Raw genomic sequence first — 17,618 nt, 5'->3', positions numbered from 1 at the left:
GCCCCCGCTCACCGCAACTAAAGAAAGCCCGCGGGCAGCAATGAAGACCCAACACACAAAAATAACTAAATAAAAAATTTTTAAATGTTTAAAAAAAATGAGGCTTCTCAATTTACGTTGTTGAGCAATATTCAAAGAATATGTCAAGTGTAAAAGAGTGAAGTGCAGAGCAGTGTGGTTAGTATGCTCCCATTTGGGCCGAATTACACATAAGTGCTCAAATTCCTATAGAATATTTCTAGAAAGATAATCAAGGACTGATTCTGGACTATAAATTCCAACCACCAGGGCCTTCTGCATTTATAAGCCAAAACAAAGCCAAAGGTCAGAGTGAACCAGATCCTTCTCTCTATGCTGTTATCTGTAGACTTGGGGGCCACCAAGTTGGCAGCCTTAGGAAGTGCCCGGTGTGCCAGTGCCAGTCATGGGGACTAGGCAGCAGCTGGCTGTAGCCCAGGACTGGTACACCAGGTAGCACCTAGAGCAGAAGTACTAGGTATCCCCTTGGTGTCAGGGGCCTCACTCAGTGTTGTCATGCCCAGGCCCTCATTCCTGTTCACAGCAGAACAAGGGGGCCACATGGCAACAGCAGGGACCAGTGTCATGGCTGCAGAAAGAGGGCACCAGTTTGACCAAGGACACTCACTGCCCATACCCATATCCAGAGGAGGAAAGAAACAGACACCGGACTCGGGGATTGAAAGCAGGGGAACTTTTGTTTACTACTGACTTGATTTTTAGCCTTGAGCAAGATGATTTATCTTGGGGTTTGGGGAGGCACCTGTTAAAAATAGGTGTAAAGATACCATATACACTAATCAACAGACATCCCTGGGTATCTATCTACAATGAAGGATGAAGTGGGTCCCCTGGATGTTCAGAACAGATCCACAACTCCTGCTCCCTTTCTGGGCCCAGATAATACACCCATCCCTTGGTCCCTCTTCTCTGACACCCCCAGTATCGCATACCCTAGTTCCTGCTCCCTGAGGACTCAGTCTGACTTTCAAAAAATTAATAGCATTATTAAAATATAATTCATATACCATACAATTAACCTGTCTGAAGTGTACAATTCAGTGGTTTTTTGGTATATTCACAGGGTTATGCAACCATCACAGTCTAATTTTAGAATATTTTCATACCCTCAAAAGAAACTCCATACCCATTAGCTGTCACTTCCTATTGATCCAAGCCCCTCACCCCCCACCAACCCTTTTCCCTCAGCCCTAGTCAATGGCTAATCTACTTTCAGTCTCTATAGGTTTGCCTATTGTGGACATTTCATGTAAATGGAGTCATACAATATGTGGTCTTTTGTGACTGATTTTTTACTTGGCATAATGTTCTCAAGGCTCATCCATGCTGTAGTTTGATCAGCTCTTCATTCTTTTTTATTGTCAAATAATATTCCATTGTATGGATATGCTACCTTTATTTATCCTTTCATCAGCCAATGGACATTTGGGTCTCCATTTTTTGTCTATTGTGAGTGATGCTGCTGTGAACATTCATGTACAAGTTTGTTTTTTTTTTAATGAACTAAGTGAGCCTGTCTTTTTTTTTTTAATACATTTACTTATTTTATTTTATTTATTATTTTTGGCTGCATTGGGTCTTCGTTGCTGCACGCAGGCTTTCTCTAGTTGTGGTGAGCAGGGACTACTCTTCATTGCGGTGCGCGGGCTTCTCATCGCAGTGGCTTCTCTTTGTTGTGGAGCACAGGTTCTAGGTGCGCAGGCTTCAGTAGTTGTGGCTCGCGGGCTCGGTAGTTGTGGCTCGCGGGCTCTAGAGCACAGGCTCAGCAGTTGTGGTGCACAGGCTTAGTTGCTCCACAGCATGTGGGATCTTCCCAGACCAGGGATCAAACCCATGTCCCCTGCATTGGCAGGCGGATTCTTAACCACTACGCCACCAGGGAAGTATCTGTACAAGTTTTTGTGTGGACATATTTTTCAATTCTCTGTGTATATATCTAGGAGTGGAATTGCTGGGTCATATGGTAACTCTATGTTTAACCATTGGAGCAACTGTCAGACTCTTTTCCAAAGTGGCTGCACCATTTTACATTCCCACCAACAGGGTATGAATGTTCCAGTTTCTCCACATCTTCACCAACAGTTGTTATTTTCTGTCTTTTTCATTACAGCCATCCTAGTAGGTGTAAATTTGTTGTTTTGATTTACATTTCCCTGGTGGCAAATGATGTTGAGGATCTTTTCATGGGCTTATTGGCCATTTGTATATCATCTTTGGATAAATGTCTATTCAAGTCCTTTGGCCATTATTATTATTTTTATTAATTTGGCTGTGCTGGGTCTTAGTTGCGGCATGCAGGATCTTTTAGTTGCGGCATGCAAACTCTTAGCTGTGGCATGTGGGATCTAGTTCCCTGACCAGGGATCAAACCCGGGCCCCCTGCATTGGGAGCACCAAGTCTTAGCCACTGGACCACCAGGGAAGTCCCCCTTTGACCATTTTTTTAATTGGATTGATTCTGTTGAGTGGTAAGACTTATGTATTCTAGATACAAGTTCCTTATGATTTGCAAAAATTCCCTCCCATTGTGTGGGTTGTCTTTTTACTTTCTTGATGATGCCCTTTAAAGCGCAAACATTTTTAATTCTGATGATGTCCAATTTGTCTATTTTTGTCTGTTTTTGCTTGTGCTTTGAGAGCCATATCTAATAACCCATTTCCTAATACAAGGTCATGAAGATTTATGCCTATGTTTTCATCCAAGGGTTTTATAAACATTTACAAAGTTTATAATTTAGTTATAAATGTAAAAGTTTAAAATGCTTAAAAGATTTTTTTTAAATAAACTATAAGTTTTTATAGCTAAAAGCTCTTACATTTAGATTTTTGATCCATTTTGAGTTAATTTTTGTATATGGTTTGAGGTAAGGGTCTAACTTCATTCTTCTGCATGTGGATATCCAATTGTCCCAACTCCATTTATTGAAAAGACTATTTTTTCCACACTAATTGTCTTGACTTCATTGTTGAAAATAACCTAACTGTAAATATAAGGGTTTATTTCCAGACTCTCAATTTTATTCCCTGGGTATATATCTTTCTTTATGCCAGTATCACATTGTTTTGCTTGCTGTAGCTTGGTAGTAAAATTTTAAATCAGGACCTGTGGGTCTTCCAACTTGTTCTTCTATTTCAAGATTAGTTTTGTTTTTCTAGATCCCTTGAATTTCCATATGAATTTTAGGATCAGCTTGTCAACTTTTGCAAAAAAGAAAAAGAAAAGGAAGCTGTCTGGGATTCTGATAGGGATTGCATTGGCTCCGTAGATCAATTTGAGGAGTACTGTCATCTTGACAATATTAAATCTTCTGACCCATGAACATGGGGTGTTTTTAAATTTATTTAGATTTTAATTTCTTTCAACAGTGTTTTATAGTGTTCAGTGTATAAATCTTACATTTCTTTTGTTAAATTTATATAGAAGTATTTTATTCCTTTTGTTGCTATTGTAAATGGAATTGTTTTCTTTCTTTTTTGGATTGTTCATTGCTAGTGATGAGAAAGACAGTAGATTTTTGTACATTGTTCTTGTTTTCTGCAACCTTGCTGAACCAGTTTACTAGCTCTAACGTGTGTGTGTGTGTGTGTGTGTGTGTGTGTGTGTGTGTGTGTGTGTGTATTCCTAAGGATTTTCTATATACAAGATCATGTCATCTGTAAAATGAGATTGTTTACTTCTTCTTTTCCAATCTGGATGCCATTTGTTTCTTTTTATTGCTTATAGTGTTAAATAGAAGTGATGGGAGAAGACATCCTGATCTGAGGGGGAAAACATCCAGTCTTTCATCATTTAAGTATGATGTTAGCTGTGACTTTTTCACAGATGCCCTTTGATAATTAGCAAGTTAAGGAAGTTCTCTCTTATTCCTAGTTTCTTAAGCTTTTTAAAAAAATCAAAGTTGTTGGGCTTCCCTGGTGGCACAGTCATTAAGAATCCGCCTGCCAATGCAGGGGACACGGGTTCGAGCTCTGGTCCGGGAAGATCCCACATGCCACAGAGCAACTAAGCCCGTGCGCCACAACTACTGAGCCCGCGTGCCACAACTATTGAAGCCTGAATGCCTAGAGCCCATGCTCCTCAACAAGGGAAGCTACCCCAATGAGAAGCCCGCGCACCACAACGAAGAGTAGCCCCGGCTCACCGCAACCAGAGAAGAGCCTTCACGCAGCAATGAAGACCCAATGCAGCCAAAAATAAAATAATTTTAAAAAAAAGAAAAAGTTGTTGGATTTTGTCAAATGTATTTTCTGTGTCTATTGAGATGATCAGAGGGTTTTTGTTCTTTATTCTATTAATATTCTTTATTACATTAATTGATTTTCAGATGTTAAACCAACCTTGCATTCTTGAGATAAATCCCACTTATATAATCATTTTTATATATTGCTGAATTTTGTTTGCTAGTATTTTGTTGAGGATTTTTACATCTATATTCATAAGAAATAGTGATCTGAAGTTTTCTTTTCTTGTGATGTCTTTGTCCCATTTTGTTATCTGGATAATTCCCAGACAGTCTGACTTTTGGTCCTCACTTTTCTTCTGCCCCAACTTCCTTTAATTCCCTGGCTCTCTGCCAGGACTGTCCCAGGTAGTGAAAGCATCTTGGGAATGCAAAATCATAGGCCCAGCTGGTGGGGCAATAGCTGGCATCACTCCTTAGTCTGTACTTTGGACTTCAGTCATGATCCCCTCCCCAGCTGAATGTCTGCATAAACTGGGACTCCTCGCAGGAGAAAACTCCAGGACCGGGGCTGAGGCAGAGGTAAGGGAAGGCAGCAGGCTTTGTAGATGGGGCGGTCATTCTGGATTCAACCAAGGAGATTTGGAGACTTGTTCTCAATTACTTATGCACAGCCCACTCTCAACTAAAATCCGTCTCCCTGGAGCCTGCTTTCCATTCAAGTCCTATCCCAACTCTGACCTCATCTCTTACCTACTCCTTACACTCAGCAGGCTCTAGCCATGCTGGCCTTCTGTTTATTTTTTCTTCCCAGTCTTGGGACCTTTGCACTTGCTCCTTCCTGGGGATGGAACCCATAATCCTAGATTTGCCCATGATGCTCTTTCTGTTCAAGTCTCAGCTCAAATCTTACTGTGTCTACTGCTGCATAATAAGTGACCACAAACTTAACATCTTAAAAACAACGTCCGTTTCTTATCTTATGGTTCTATAGATCAGAAGTCCAGGCTGACTCAGCTGGGTCCTCTACTTAGTGTCTCATGAGGCTGAAGTCAAGGTCTTGGCCAGTGTGAGCTTTTATCTGGAGGTCCTGACATAGAATCCACTTCCAGACTCACCTGGGTTATTAACAGAATTCAGTTCCATTTGGCTGTAGGAATGAGGTCCCTGTTTCTTTGTTGGCTGTCAGCCAGTGGTTGTTCTCAGTTTCTAGAGGCCATCTACATTCCCTGGCTAGGAGCCCCTCCCTCTTCAAGGTCAGCAATGGCACATTGAGTCCTCCTGCTTCAAATTTCTCTGACTTCTGTCTTCCTCTTCTGTAGCTAGCTGGAGAAGATTTTCAGCTTTTAAGAGCTCATATGATTACATTCGGCCCACATGAATAATTCAGGACAATCTCCCTATCTTAAGGTCAACTGATTAGTAAACTTAATTACATCTGCAAAGCCCTTTTTCTCATGTTAGGTAACATATTCATAGAGATTAGGGCATGGAATCTTTGGGGGCCATTATTCTCCTTACGACAGTTCACCTTCTAGCCCTCAAAGATTCATGTCTGTCCCACACACAAAATACACTCACTTCCTCCCAAGGTCCCTAAAAGTCTCATCCCATTACAGCATCAAGTCAGAGTAAAAAAAGAAAAAAATCTCATATAAATCTCATCAAACCAAAAGTCCCAAGTCTCATTATCTAAATTAGATGCAGATGAGGCTCTGGGCATAATCCATTCTGGAGCACAATTCCTCCCATCTGTGGACCTATGAAACTAAAGAAACAAGTCATGTACTCCAACATGCAACGCTGAGACATGCATAGAGTAATAGTTTTAGACATTCTGGTTCAAAAAGGGAAGAAATGGAAGGTAAAAAGGAGTCACTGATCCAAAGCAATTTCAAAAGCCAGCTGAGCAAATTTCTTTAGGTGTCCAGGCCTACAAGTAACCCTCCATGGCTCTGCTCTGCCTTCTGAGCCCTCAGTTCTGCCCTTTGGATAAGTCACCTCCCCTAAGAAACCATTCCTGAATATCTTTTAGAACAGCCATCTCCAACCCCTTGTAATTTTTTGTCACAACACACTGCTTAATTTTTTAATAATACATGTCCTGGTTTTGGGATGTCTTAGCTATTTCTTTACTTGTCATCTCCACTAAAATATAAACTCCATGAAAGCAGAGACCCTGTCTGAATTTTCACCTCTGCTCCTCCAGCACCCGCCATAATGCCTGGTACGTAAGTCTTGCTCAATAAATATTTTGTGAATAAATGAAAGAATCAGTTAAATGTGGATTTGGGTGGTGTGGTATGCTGAACAATGGCCCTCTAAATATGACCACATCCTAATCCCTGGAACCTGAGAATGTTACTTGATATGGTAAAAGGGACTTTGCCAATGTGATTAAGTTAAGGATGGTGAAATGGTAGATTATACTGGAGTATCTGGATAGGCCTAAGGTAATCACAAGGGTCCTTATAAGAGGGAGACAGGAAGGTCAGAGTGGGAGGAGAAGGTGATATGATAGAAGCCAAGATTGGAATGATGTGCTTTGAAATGGAGGATAGGGCCACTAGCTAAGGAATGCAGGCATCAGTTAGAAACTGAAAAAGGTAAGCAAATGGTTCCTCCAGAAGGAGCCAGCCCGGCCAACTCCTTGACTTTAGCCCAGTGAAACTAATTTTGGATTTCTGACCTCCAGAACTATAAAAGAATAAATGTATGTTGTTTTAAGCCACTAAGTTTATGGTAATTTGTGCCAGGAGTAATAAGAAACTCAAGTTCCATTGCCTAAAGCAAACCATAGCTGATGTCAGTGGAGTGGGGATATATAATATTTTCGTATGGAGGGGCCTCACAGGGAAGGCCAATGAATGTTTTTGAACAATTGTAAAATCTTCCCCCGTCTGCCCTCTTTGTCACAAATACTGTCTTTTGTGTTTCCTCCACATGCAAAATAAATGCATCCCTCTCTCAAGGCAGACCACCCAAATGACCTATCTAATCATGGCATCAGGCTCAAATCCAGGACCTCTGATAGTCTCTGTATCAGGTCCAGATGTGGCGTCTCTTGATCCAGAGACCTATGACCCAAAGTAAATAAACAGATAAACAGATAACTAGATAGATAAATAACTAGATAGATAAGTAGATAAATGGATCAATCAATCAGTCACAAATTATCTCTGTCCCCTCCACCACATCCAACATATGAAGTGGAACAAGGACAGGATAATAGCAGTAAACACCCTCATTCAGAAGGAAAAATGGGAGACAGAAGTTACTGGTCTATGATAATTCTAAAATCCTGCTGGGCAGATGTTGAAAAGGACCCCCTGCTTCCCCTGGGAGCGGAACTGCTTCCTGGGACTAGTTCCCTAGTTCATTCTTCTCCATGTCCTTGGCTCTGCCTTTTTTTGTTTGTTTATTTGGCTGCACCAGGTCTTAGTTGCCTCGTGTGGGATCTTCAGTTGTGGCGTGTGGGATCTTCAGTTGTGGCGTGTGGGATCTTCAGTTGTGGCATGCGGGATCTTTAGTTGCAGCATGTGGGATCTAGTTCCCTGACCAGGGATCGAACCCGGGCCCCTGCATTGGGAGCGCAGAGTCTTAACTGCTGGACCACCAGGGAAGTCCTGGCTCTGCCCTTATAATGGCCCATCCTTTTCCATTTATTCTCCTTGGCCACATTTGAGAACACGTGGAGGTTATGCCTTTCTTTAATAAGGCAGCTTTCTTGGTCTCCTTCATGCCCATAGAAATTTGGAAGCCCTCAAGGTCATTTTAAGACTTGAACACTCATGGTCTTTTAAAAATCCAAGCTAATGTGTTTTTTTTGGCGGGGGAGGCAGGGGGACTTCTTATCTATTTGATTCCAGTCAGTCCCATGGACCAACAGCCAAACTCACAGTTTTTTCAGACATGCCTCTTTTTCGACTTAGTTGTAGGCAAGTGGAGAGTTAGTTACACTCTTAATCTTTTTTCCCTGAATCACCTTGTATAACTGAAAAGATTTACTGGGAACCACTTCGACCAAGTCAGAGGTTTTTACATAAGGCATGAGAGCCATACACTTGATATGGCCCTTGCCACAAAGATGAGTTTGTTTTTTTAAAATAAGTTTATTTATTTATTTATTTTTGGCTGTGTTGGGTCTTTGTTACTGCGCGTGGGCTTTCTCTAGTTGCGGCGAGCGGGGGCTATTCTTCCTTGCAGTGTGCGGGCTTCTCATTGCGGTGGCTTCTCTTGTTGTGGAGCACGGGCTCTAGGCGTGCGGGCTTTGGTAGTTGTGGCTCATGGGCTCTAGAGCGCAGGCTCAGTAGTTGTGACGCACAGGCTTAGTTGCTCCACGGCATGTGGGATCTGCCCCAACCAGGGCTCAAACCTGTGTCCCCTGCATTGGCAGGTGGATTCATAACCACTGCGCCACCAGGGAAGTCCCACAAAGATGAATTTTAATAAAACTTTGTGCCTCAATGGCCTTGTCAAGTTGTATCTTTCACTGGTTAAAAATTTGGATCACTTGCCTGGAGTTTCTATATTCTCTTCCATTTCTGCTTAAAAACTGGCCAATTATATTCTGAGTCATCTCTTTCTTACAGTAACTTGTCAAATGCACCCAACAGCAACCAAGGCATACTACTAATATTCTCTTTCCCCAATTTTTTGCCTAAAGCTCTAAACTCAGTTGGACATTATTTATACTCTTAGTTCTATTTCCAGATTACAGTTAAAAAAAATGCTTCACCACTGCATAACACACATCACCATCTTTCTAGCTTCCAATGGTAGTTTCCTCACCAGCCACTGTCCAGCTCCAAAGCCAATGACACACAATTCAGGTTTATTTTTTATTGTAGCAACACCCCACTGCTGGGTAATAATTCTGTAACAGCTGAAAGGACTGTTGATGTGGTAACAACCAACCTCAAAATATCAGTGGCTCACAGCAAGAGAAGTTTCTCATTTACATTACGCATCACTTTACAGGTGGGCTACAGCTCAGCTTCATGTCCTGTTAATTCTGGGTTCCAGGCTGAAGAAGTCTTGATCTGGCAACTGACAGTTTCATGGCCGAGGATAAAGAGAAGGGAAGCTCTCAGAATACTCATTGGTGCTTAAAGCTTCTATTTGGAAGTGGTACTTTGCATTTCTACTCACATTCCACTGGCCATAGCCAAGCCCATTGTAAGTGGGGCATGAATGTATAATCCTCCTGAAGTGAGGGGCCCAGTAGGAAGGACAGCATATATTTGGAACAGTAATCTACCACAGGGCTGTACCAGAAACTGATATCAATCACTGAACTCGTCCATTCTTGCTTCATATGCACTCTGCTGCAGCGTTTTGTACCATGTAACACCTCTCATACATCTTGGTCAAGGGTAAAATCTTGACTCAAGGTAGACAATTCATAGGTAGGTCAATGTAGCCTGACCTAGACCAGTCAGGTTCCTTTTCTTAAGAATCTGAACCATGAAATATTCAGCGGGTGAGGGAGTAAGTGGAGAGGGCTGCAGGTGAAAGGTTGTGATGCAACATGATTTGGAAAAGCCACAACTAACACAGGCCATGTTCCCTGAAAGCTGGGCTGACAGCAGCCAAGCCAGGATTTCAGTGCAAAACCTGCCCTTAGCCCCTCACTCAGGTCGGTTTCCCACAGGGACCGGGTATACGCAAGGGAGCCTGTGAAACCGCCAGTGCACTCGTCTGCTAAGTCGGCTCCAAACTTGCCACTCACCTGTTCAAAAACCTTCTATAGGTCCCCACAGCCCACAGAAAAAGTTCAAATTGTTGAGCTCGGCATCTGAGCCCTCGTTTGGCCATCTAGCCACCTCTTCCAGGAGGTTCTGGACGGCGTCCTGGGTGAGACGGGTAAGCAGCCTTTCAGGGTGGCGCTGTCCAGCACGGCCAAGCGGAAGACACACACTGCACGTGGACACCCAGCTGCGTAGCAAGTGGCAGTCTCCGCGTCGGTTTGACAGTCTCTATCAGATTCCAGTAGGTACCATGGGTCGTGCAGTTTGATTCCGAAGGCAGAAAAATGAGGGATTGGACAAAGGCGACCAAAAGGACAGGATTCCGCTGAAGAAGCAGGCCGCAAGGGGAAGAGATAGAGAATGGAGAATCAGGGAAGCGCAGAGGCCCCGCGTCCAAATCAATCTTCCCCTGGGGCAGGATCCATCCGGCCCCGCAGTTTCCCCATTGGGTGGGCATCCAGAGTGTTCGCACGCTTCTGAAAATGAGGGGTTCCTTCCTGTAGGCGTCTAGAGTTTCTTCTGTACACAGGACACAGGATCTCAGGCAGGACGAAGGCGTGGGTAACCTCCCAGACTTGGGCAGCTGCAAGTCGGGCAGCTAGGGAGAGCGATCCGGCCACGCCTTCTCGCGTGAGGTTCTGACTCCCTGCGCACGCCCACCAGTCTCTCACTGGCCAGCCGCCTTCCGTCTCCTTTGGCGTTTGGACCATGCCCCTTGAGCTCTGTGATCCAATCGCTTTTGGGTGCGACTGAGGACTCGCTCTGAGGCCCCGCCCACATCAGCGTCCTCTAATTGCTGTTTAATACCCGGTGCTCACTCCTTCAGGACGCCCTACGGACCAATCCTGATGCTCTTTAGGAACAACATTTAGGTCCGCTAGTCAGTCGTTTTCCAAGTGGGGACCGGGCCACCCTTCAGCCACACTCCGTACACTCGGGGCCAAGTGTACCCTCGGATCTGGCGCAGGCACCAAGCAACCGCCGTTCTAGGACCACAGGGAGGCGCTGCAGGCGGGCGCCCAGCCGCGGATGGAGGCTGAGCGGTCCTGTCCCACGTCACCGAGGCCCAATCCCGCCCTCTGACCCCTCCCCCATCCCGGGTCCAGGGGCGGGGTCCCAGTCTGCACCAACGACCACACTGGTAGCCCTTCATCGCTCGCGTCGCCCCGGCACCCACGTGTGCACCCCATACTTGGTGGCCGAAGCAAGAGGTACTGCAACCAGACGGGCTGGGCTACAGGAGCAGCGGCGGTGACCTGTGGGATCGAAAGTGCGATGGGCCAGGGCGGCTGGAACCCGGCTCCCAGACCTTGGTCAGGATCAGGCACCTCCCTGTTTTTACCAGGCTTCGGAGCCAGGAGCCCTGAAACTACGTGTCTGGGGACAGGAGCCACACCCAGCTGCAGAAACTAGGCATGGGACTTGAAAATCTTAGACATTTAGAGTGGAAGCCTGGAGCTCAGGTGAGTCATGGAAGCCCTGGGGTCAGGCTCCTCTGCCTCCTCTACCCGCTTCAGCCACAAGACCCCCGAGAAACAAGGTGAGCTGATGCAGTGCCAAGCTCTCTAACCTGAACTCATGTAAGAGGCAATGCCTTTTTCTGGGCACAGGGCCTGGCCTGTTGAACCCTTTGCCTGGCAACCTCTTCACTGATTCTTCCCATAACCGGCCCCTCCTCACTTGCCACACCACTCAAATATCGCCCCTTCTGAGACCGGCCCTCAGGAATGCACACACACACACACACACACACACACACACACACACACACCACACACACCCACCACCACCACCACCACCACCACCCACCCACCCACCCCCCACCACCACCACCACCACCACCACCACCCACCCACCCCCCCCCGCCCCCCCGTGGCCCAGCCTGGCCTGGCCCAGCCTCACTGCTTTGGGGTTAGGTACTCACAGCCAGATGGGGTGTTACCCCCTCCCGGCCCCACTCATTCTCATGGGAGAGTAGAAGGGCACTGCCAGCCTGGTGTGCTCACAGCACCTAAGACAGTCTGATCTGAGCCTGCCTGGGCTGGGCCTGTCCCCAAGGGTGGCCAGGAGGTGGGGAGGCTGGTTACCTGGAGGCCCTGGACCAGCCTTTTCAGGAACACACATGCACAGGGGAATCTCCAAGCTTTTTTTTTTTTTTTTTTTTTTAATTTCTTACAAAACCACATGTCCCAGCCAGACAGGACAGTGCAGGCCCGCCCCCAGGCACTGTGGCTTGAGGAGGGAGGCCCCCATGGATGAGGGGCTGCCGACCCCAGAGGGACCGTCTGCCCCTCCGCACAAGGCCAGTGTGAGGAAGGGGTCTGGCTGGAGGCTCTGTCCTGCCCACCCCCAGCTGCTGGGAGAGAAGGTAGACCCGGGGTCCCTGGTGCTCTTAGTGCCTGCAAGGGAAGGAGGGCAGAAGAGGGTCTGAGGGGAGGAGGAAAGGCTGGAGTCAGGGATGGGGCAGGCCAGGGGGCAGGCCCACAGTATCTCACCGAGAATATGCAGCGCTATCAAACCAACGTGGAGACGCTAATGATGACCACCAGAATGAGGACAGTGACGGACAAACAGATGGCAATAAAGACTTTCTTCTGTGGGAGAGGAGGGGGTCAGGGAAACTCAGGAGGGGAGGGAGGGCCACCCAGGGTGGGGGTGGGGGGAGGCTGACCTTCCGCGCCTTCTTCTGGTTCTCCAGGGCCATCTTGACATGTTCCTGCCCACGTTCCACATAGTCTGCTGAGCTCAAAATGTTCTTCTCAATTCTGTTGATCGTCTCCCCCTGCTCGGAAGAGCGGGCGGTTCAGGCAGGTAGGAATGACTGGGGGTGGAGAGCCCAGCAGCTCCTCAGTCTGCCCAGCCCAACCACAAATGACTGAAGGACATTCCTGGCAGAAAACACTGCACTAACAAAGATGTGGAGGCAGGACCACATCTGACCAAAGTCCACTCTCCTGCAGGTGGCTTCCAGGCCCCCTTCCACCATGTGGTCCCTCTGTCCTGCTCCCTCGCCCCGTACAACCTCTACTCACAGTGCTGGCTGGGAGCTGAGTGCCTTACATGGCTCCTATCTTTTCACACAGGGTGAACTTTTGTCCCCTCACAAGTCTGTCTGAAGTCACATGTTCTTTAGGCCTGTCTCCCCACTGCTGTGAAGCTCTCCCTATCCTGGTACTCCTACCGAGTGAAAGCTCTTCCCCATGACTCCCAGCTGCGAAAGGGCATTGGGTCAGCTCCTCCAGGACAGGGCTGGAAGCTCCCCTTATGCTTAGATAAGGGCCGGGGGAAGAATACCACCTCCCACCCCATCCTTGTACAGATTTTAGGAGGCAGGCCCTCTAGGGAGCAGCTGTGGAGCTCTCAGAAGTATGAGGGTAGATTCGGTTGGTGGAGGAGGAGCCAGGGTTGGGGCCATACCTGGGGTGGGCTCAAGTTTGAGGGATGGGGTACAACGTATAGAGGAGTGGCCATCCAAGTAGCTGTTGAGGAGGACGCAATTTGGGGGCACAGCTAAGGATGGAAATAAAGGCAAGCCTGGGGGCTTGGTCCAGTCTGGAGGAGAACAAAAGCCCCGGGGAGAGAGGCTAAGGGTGGAGGTGGGCTGACAGGCACAATACGGTCTCACGTCTGGGGGCTGGATCAAGCCTGGCCAGCTGCCTGGGGTGCCCACCTGCATCTCCACTTCAGTAGCCAGAAAAGTGAAAATCTCATGAAGTTCACGGATACTGCGCTCAAGCTGCTGGATCTCACTGTGCCGGGCCGAGATCTCATTTAGGGCCTGTCGAGTCACCTGTGTGTCCTTCAGTATCTGGAGAGTGGACAGGAGTGAAGGGACAAGTCACAGGGAAACCAGCAGCAGGTTCAGAATTTCCTGTTCAGCTTTGGGGCAGCCCTCAGGCCTAGAACTGGGGCCAGGCCCCTGATGAGTGGTTCCAGGCAGGCTAATTCGTGCCCTTCTGGGCCTCAGGATTCCCTCCATGAAAAAGGGCCAGGACTCAGAGACAACGGGGGGCCCGGCAGAGGGAGGCTGGCTGCGGCCACTCACATTGGACACAAACACCTCGCTCTGCCCGCTGTCCAGCATCTGCTCCAGCTCCTCGTCAGACACCATTCCAGCATTTGCTGTGAAGGAAAAGGCCAGGCTCAGAGCTGGTCAGGTCACCTGACCCTGTGGGCCGGACGCCGCAACTCACTGATCTTCAGCTGCCTCCGAATCCGCTCCACGTTCTTCTCCCGGTATTCGGACTGCATTGAGTTGCACTTGTTGATGAGCTCCACGAATTGCTGGGACAGGACCCCGTGCTAAGGATGGAGAATAGAAGCTGGGTACTCCTGGGAGGATCCCTGCCCGGTCTGGGCCTCAGCATCCCCGTGGGTACAGCGAGCAAAGAGCAGGAGCTCATAGGTGCCTGCTGCCTTGACCACCTTGAAAGGCTCCCCCAGTCTCTCAAAGTAAAAGCCGAAGCCCTTACCAGGACCTACAAGGCCCTATATGACCCTCCCCTTCCCCCGTTGCCCCTCTGACCTTACCTCCCGACACTGTTCCCTCACCCCTTCCCTCCAACCACAATGGGCTCTTTACTCCTCCCTGAGCAGAGCACAGCCCCACCTCAGGCCTTTGCACTTGCACGCCTTTGGCCTGGAATGCTCAGGCCCCACAAAGGCCTTTAGTCTTTGTTACAATGTCACCTTCTAAGTGAAGTTTTCTCCACCTTATTGCAACCTGCCTTCTCCCGATGTTCTCATTCCCTCTCCTCCTGCTCTTTTCCCTTAATACTTCCTATGTTCTAAAATAATTTACTGACTTATTACGGTGATTGTCTCTCCGCACTGGAATGTAAGCTCTGTGAGGATAGGGATCTTTGGTTCACGGCTGTATCCCAAACAGCTGAAAAATGGTCTGGCACACAGTAGGCCCTCAACAAATGTTTGTGGAATGCCTGTTGAACACCAGCCTCACTGCTTAGACTAGAGGTGTGCTGGGATGCCCGGGGGTCATAGCGATTGCCCAGATTTTTACAGGCCCACCTGGGCCGTCAGCCTCTCACACCAATGACTACCACAAGCCCCCCCTCCCCCGAAACGCCCTCTCTCCTTGTCCATTTCCCTGATGTCTAAAATCTGCTCATTCCTTGGAGTTCCTTCCTCAAAGACACATCTGCTCTCCTGGCTTCAGCTGTACCCTTTCAAGATGCCCAAACTGTTCCATCTTCAATCTGGGGTCTTTGCTGAGCTCTGGGCCCACCTACTTCAACTCTGATCTCCAAGAACTCCAAACCATGCCTCACTGGGCATCCAGAGGAGGCTGCTCAGACCACCTCAAATCTCCTTACAAAGCTGTTGATTCAGTGACCTTCCACCCCAGGGAAGTTCCTCTTCCTGACTTCTTGAACTCTGTCCCTGGGGCAGAGGATGTCCCTGTCACATGGGCAGGGACCCTCCCAACCATTTGACTGCACCCTCTTCTTTCCTGGGCAGAGCCACTAGCTACCAAGTCCTACCTGAGTAATGTCTTTGTCATCTATTCAAGCTTAACTCCCCATCTTGGCTTCTAGAAAGTATCTCCTACAGCCGAGCCCAGATCATGTCTAGGGACTCAGCAACTTCTCACTGAATGGAGGAGAAGAGGGCAGGGATATAATGGACTGGAAGTCATGAGACCGGGGTTCTTGACCTTGGGTGAATCCTATTCCTCTCTGAGCCTCAGTTTCCCCATTTGGAAAATCATCTGGTTGAACTTGATGATCTCTAAGGGCCCTTCCTCCTTACGTCTGCCATCTAATGATCTATAAAACACTAGCTGAAATTTTCTAGTTCTGGGAATAATGAACCCACCTGGGTTTTTCTCATTCTTGTGTTGACCGAGTTATAGTTCTCATCAGCTTCCTCCTTCTGGGGCTCTATGGCTGTGGAAAGACACAAGAGTATTGGTAGAGCAGGGGAGTTTGACCTGTGGCTTCTGAAATTCGTTTGGCGACTAGGACCCCAGCCACCCAGCCATACAATAGAGAGGTGCTTATCGCCATAGGATTTTTTTTGGAAATAAAATTTATCATAAAATGACTGAGTCTCTGACAGGCAAAAGTATATTTTTCTTTGCAATAAATACATCGGAGAATTCCCACAGGCATGCAGAGGCCTCCTAACAAAACCCCCATCTGCCTGCCCAAAGAATGCACACTGGGCAGCAAGAATTGTAGGAGTACAGCTGATCCTTGCACAACTGCGTGGGTCCACTTATACTTGGATATTTAGAAAATAAATGCATGCTACAGAACTACATGATCCACGGTTAGTTGAATCCACCCATGCAGGACCTGGGATATGGAGGGTGGACCATACAGTTATATGCAGATTTTGACTTGTGGGGTGGGGTGGCAACGCTAACCTCTGCCTCAGTCAAGGATCAAATGTCAATGGTTTCATTATAAATAAGGGAACCTGAGAGGCAGGCATATGCTGTGGAAAGAACTTTGGACTGGAAGCCAGGAGACGGAGATTCTGGACGTAGGCCTGCTGTGTGACCTGGATATATATCACTGGCCTCTCTGGGCCACACACTCCCCAGATATACCAGGAGCTGGGCAGGATCAGAGGAAAGTATCTGTCTGAGGTCCTAGGAGCTCACCCTTCAGCTGTGCGCGGATGTCCCTCCCCAGCTGTTTGATCTCGTCGCGCAGGTTCTGCAGGTCCTGCTTCATGCCTGAACAAGAGAAAGCCATGATGCCCAAACAGCAGCCCCTACCTCAACAAATCTCCCTGCCCACCACCTGCGTGGAACTACAATCCCCACAATCCCTCTGGCTGAGCATGCGTTCTACACCCAGGGTTTCACTCACTCTCCTCGGGAAGGGGCGTGGCCAGAATGGTGACCTGCTGCTTCTCCAACTCTCGGACTTTATTCTCCAGCTTGACAATAGTTTGCCGAATTGTCCGAACCTGGGGAGGATGACCGAGAGGGTTGAAGGAGATATGGGGGTACTCCAGGCCGCTATGCTCCTCGGGTCCTCCAGCCCCCTCGTGAATCCAGGCCGACACCCCAGCCTCTTACCTTCTGGAAGAATTCATCGTCCGGGCTCCCCAGCCGTGCAGTGCCCGGGTGTACCACCAGCGCGACTCGCTCCTTGTCTTCATCGTCCGAGCTGTCATCCCCCTGCCAGGGCCGGGGTCACTGGCATCACTTCCTTGCTATTGCTCTCGCCCAGCAGGACTCACAGACTTCCGGGTCTTTCCTTCCTAGCCCACAGCCACCCCTCCCTGCCCCGAAGACCAGGAGTCCTGCATTCCAGCCAGACCCCACCCCGTCCGCTCGTCCCCAACCCTGCTGCGCCGACTTCTCACCTGCCTCAGCTCGTGGGTCCTGTCCCGCATGGCGGCTCGAGCTCCCTCTCCCCGGCGCCGGAGCCCGGCGGGCCTCAAGATTCTAAGTTTGGAACTCCCGTATCCCACTCACACTCTGACACTCCCCTCCGCCCTCACCCTGCGGACCCCAAAACTGCCCCCCACGAGCCGCCAGAGGCTCTTTCCCTGGCACCATCCACAGTCAAGGGGAAGGAGCCGACCTCGGGGACCCCCAAGTTTCCACAGGTTGGAATTCCCTTTTCTTCCCCCCGCCCTCCCTCTCTCCCTCTCCCCCTCTCCAGTAGCC

General features: G+C 48.4%; 1 protein-coding gene across 2 annotated transcripts; it reads right to left on the bottom strand.

Annotated features, from left to right (window-relative positions):
- Positions 1-11,137: 11,137 nt before the first annotated feature.
- On the bottom strand, positions 11,138-17,588 carry STX4 (syntaxin 4). Of its 2 annotated transcripts, none has more exons than XM_068524450.1 (11): positions 17,312-17,588; positions 17,022-17,123; positions 16,810-16,909; positions 16,599-16,673; positions 15,806-15,876; positions 14,164-14,272; positions 14,016-14,092; positions 13,641-13,778; positions 12,642-12,752; positions 12,466-12,564; positions 11,138-11,226 (listed from the first exon to the last, which is right to left on the bottom strand). In XM_068524450.1, the coding sequence occupies exons 1-10, from the start codon at positions 17,339-17,341 to the stop codon at positions 12,484-12,486; spliced, it is 894 nt and encodes a 297-aa protein (XP_068380551.1). In that variant the 5' UTR covers positions 17,342-17,588; the 3' UTR covers positions 11,138-11,226; positions 12,466-12,483. The 2 variants fall into 2 exon arrangements, with proteins under 2 accessions (XP_068380551.1, XP_068380550.1); XM_068524449.1 differs by lacking the exon at positions 11,138-11,226 and adding an exon at positions 11,896-12,369.
- Between the last annotated feature and the right edge of the window lie 30 nt (positions 17,589-17,618).

Source organism: Eschrichtius robustus, chromosome 16 (assembly GCF_028021215.1).
Source record: "Eschrichtius robustus isolate mEscRob2 chromosome 16, mEscRob2.pri, whole genome shotgun sequence".
NCBI classification, from domain to species: Eukaryota; Metazoa; Chordata; class Mammalia; order Artiodactyla; family Eschrichtiidae; genus Eschrichtius; species Eschrichtius robustus.
Note: the sequence above shows the minus strand (reverse complement) of the source record. Positions and strands in the feature narration are given on the sequence as shown.

Coding starts and splice junctions, on each gene's coding strand:
- STX4 (XM_068524450.1), bottom strand. CDS start 17,341: ATGCGGGACAGGACCCACGAGCTGAGGCAG. Junction 16,910..17,021: donor ACGATGAATTCTTCCAGAAG/GTAAGAGGCTGG, acceptor CATCCTCCCCAG/GTTCGGACAATTCGGCAAAC. Junction 14,273..15,805: donor CAAGAATGAGAAAAACCCAG/GTGGGTTCATTA, acceptor CTCCATCCTTAG/CACGGGGTCCTGTCCCAGCA.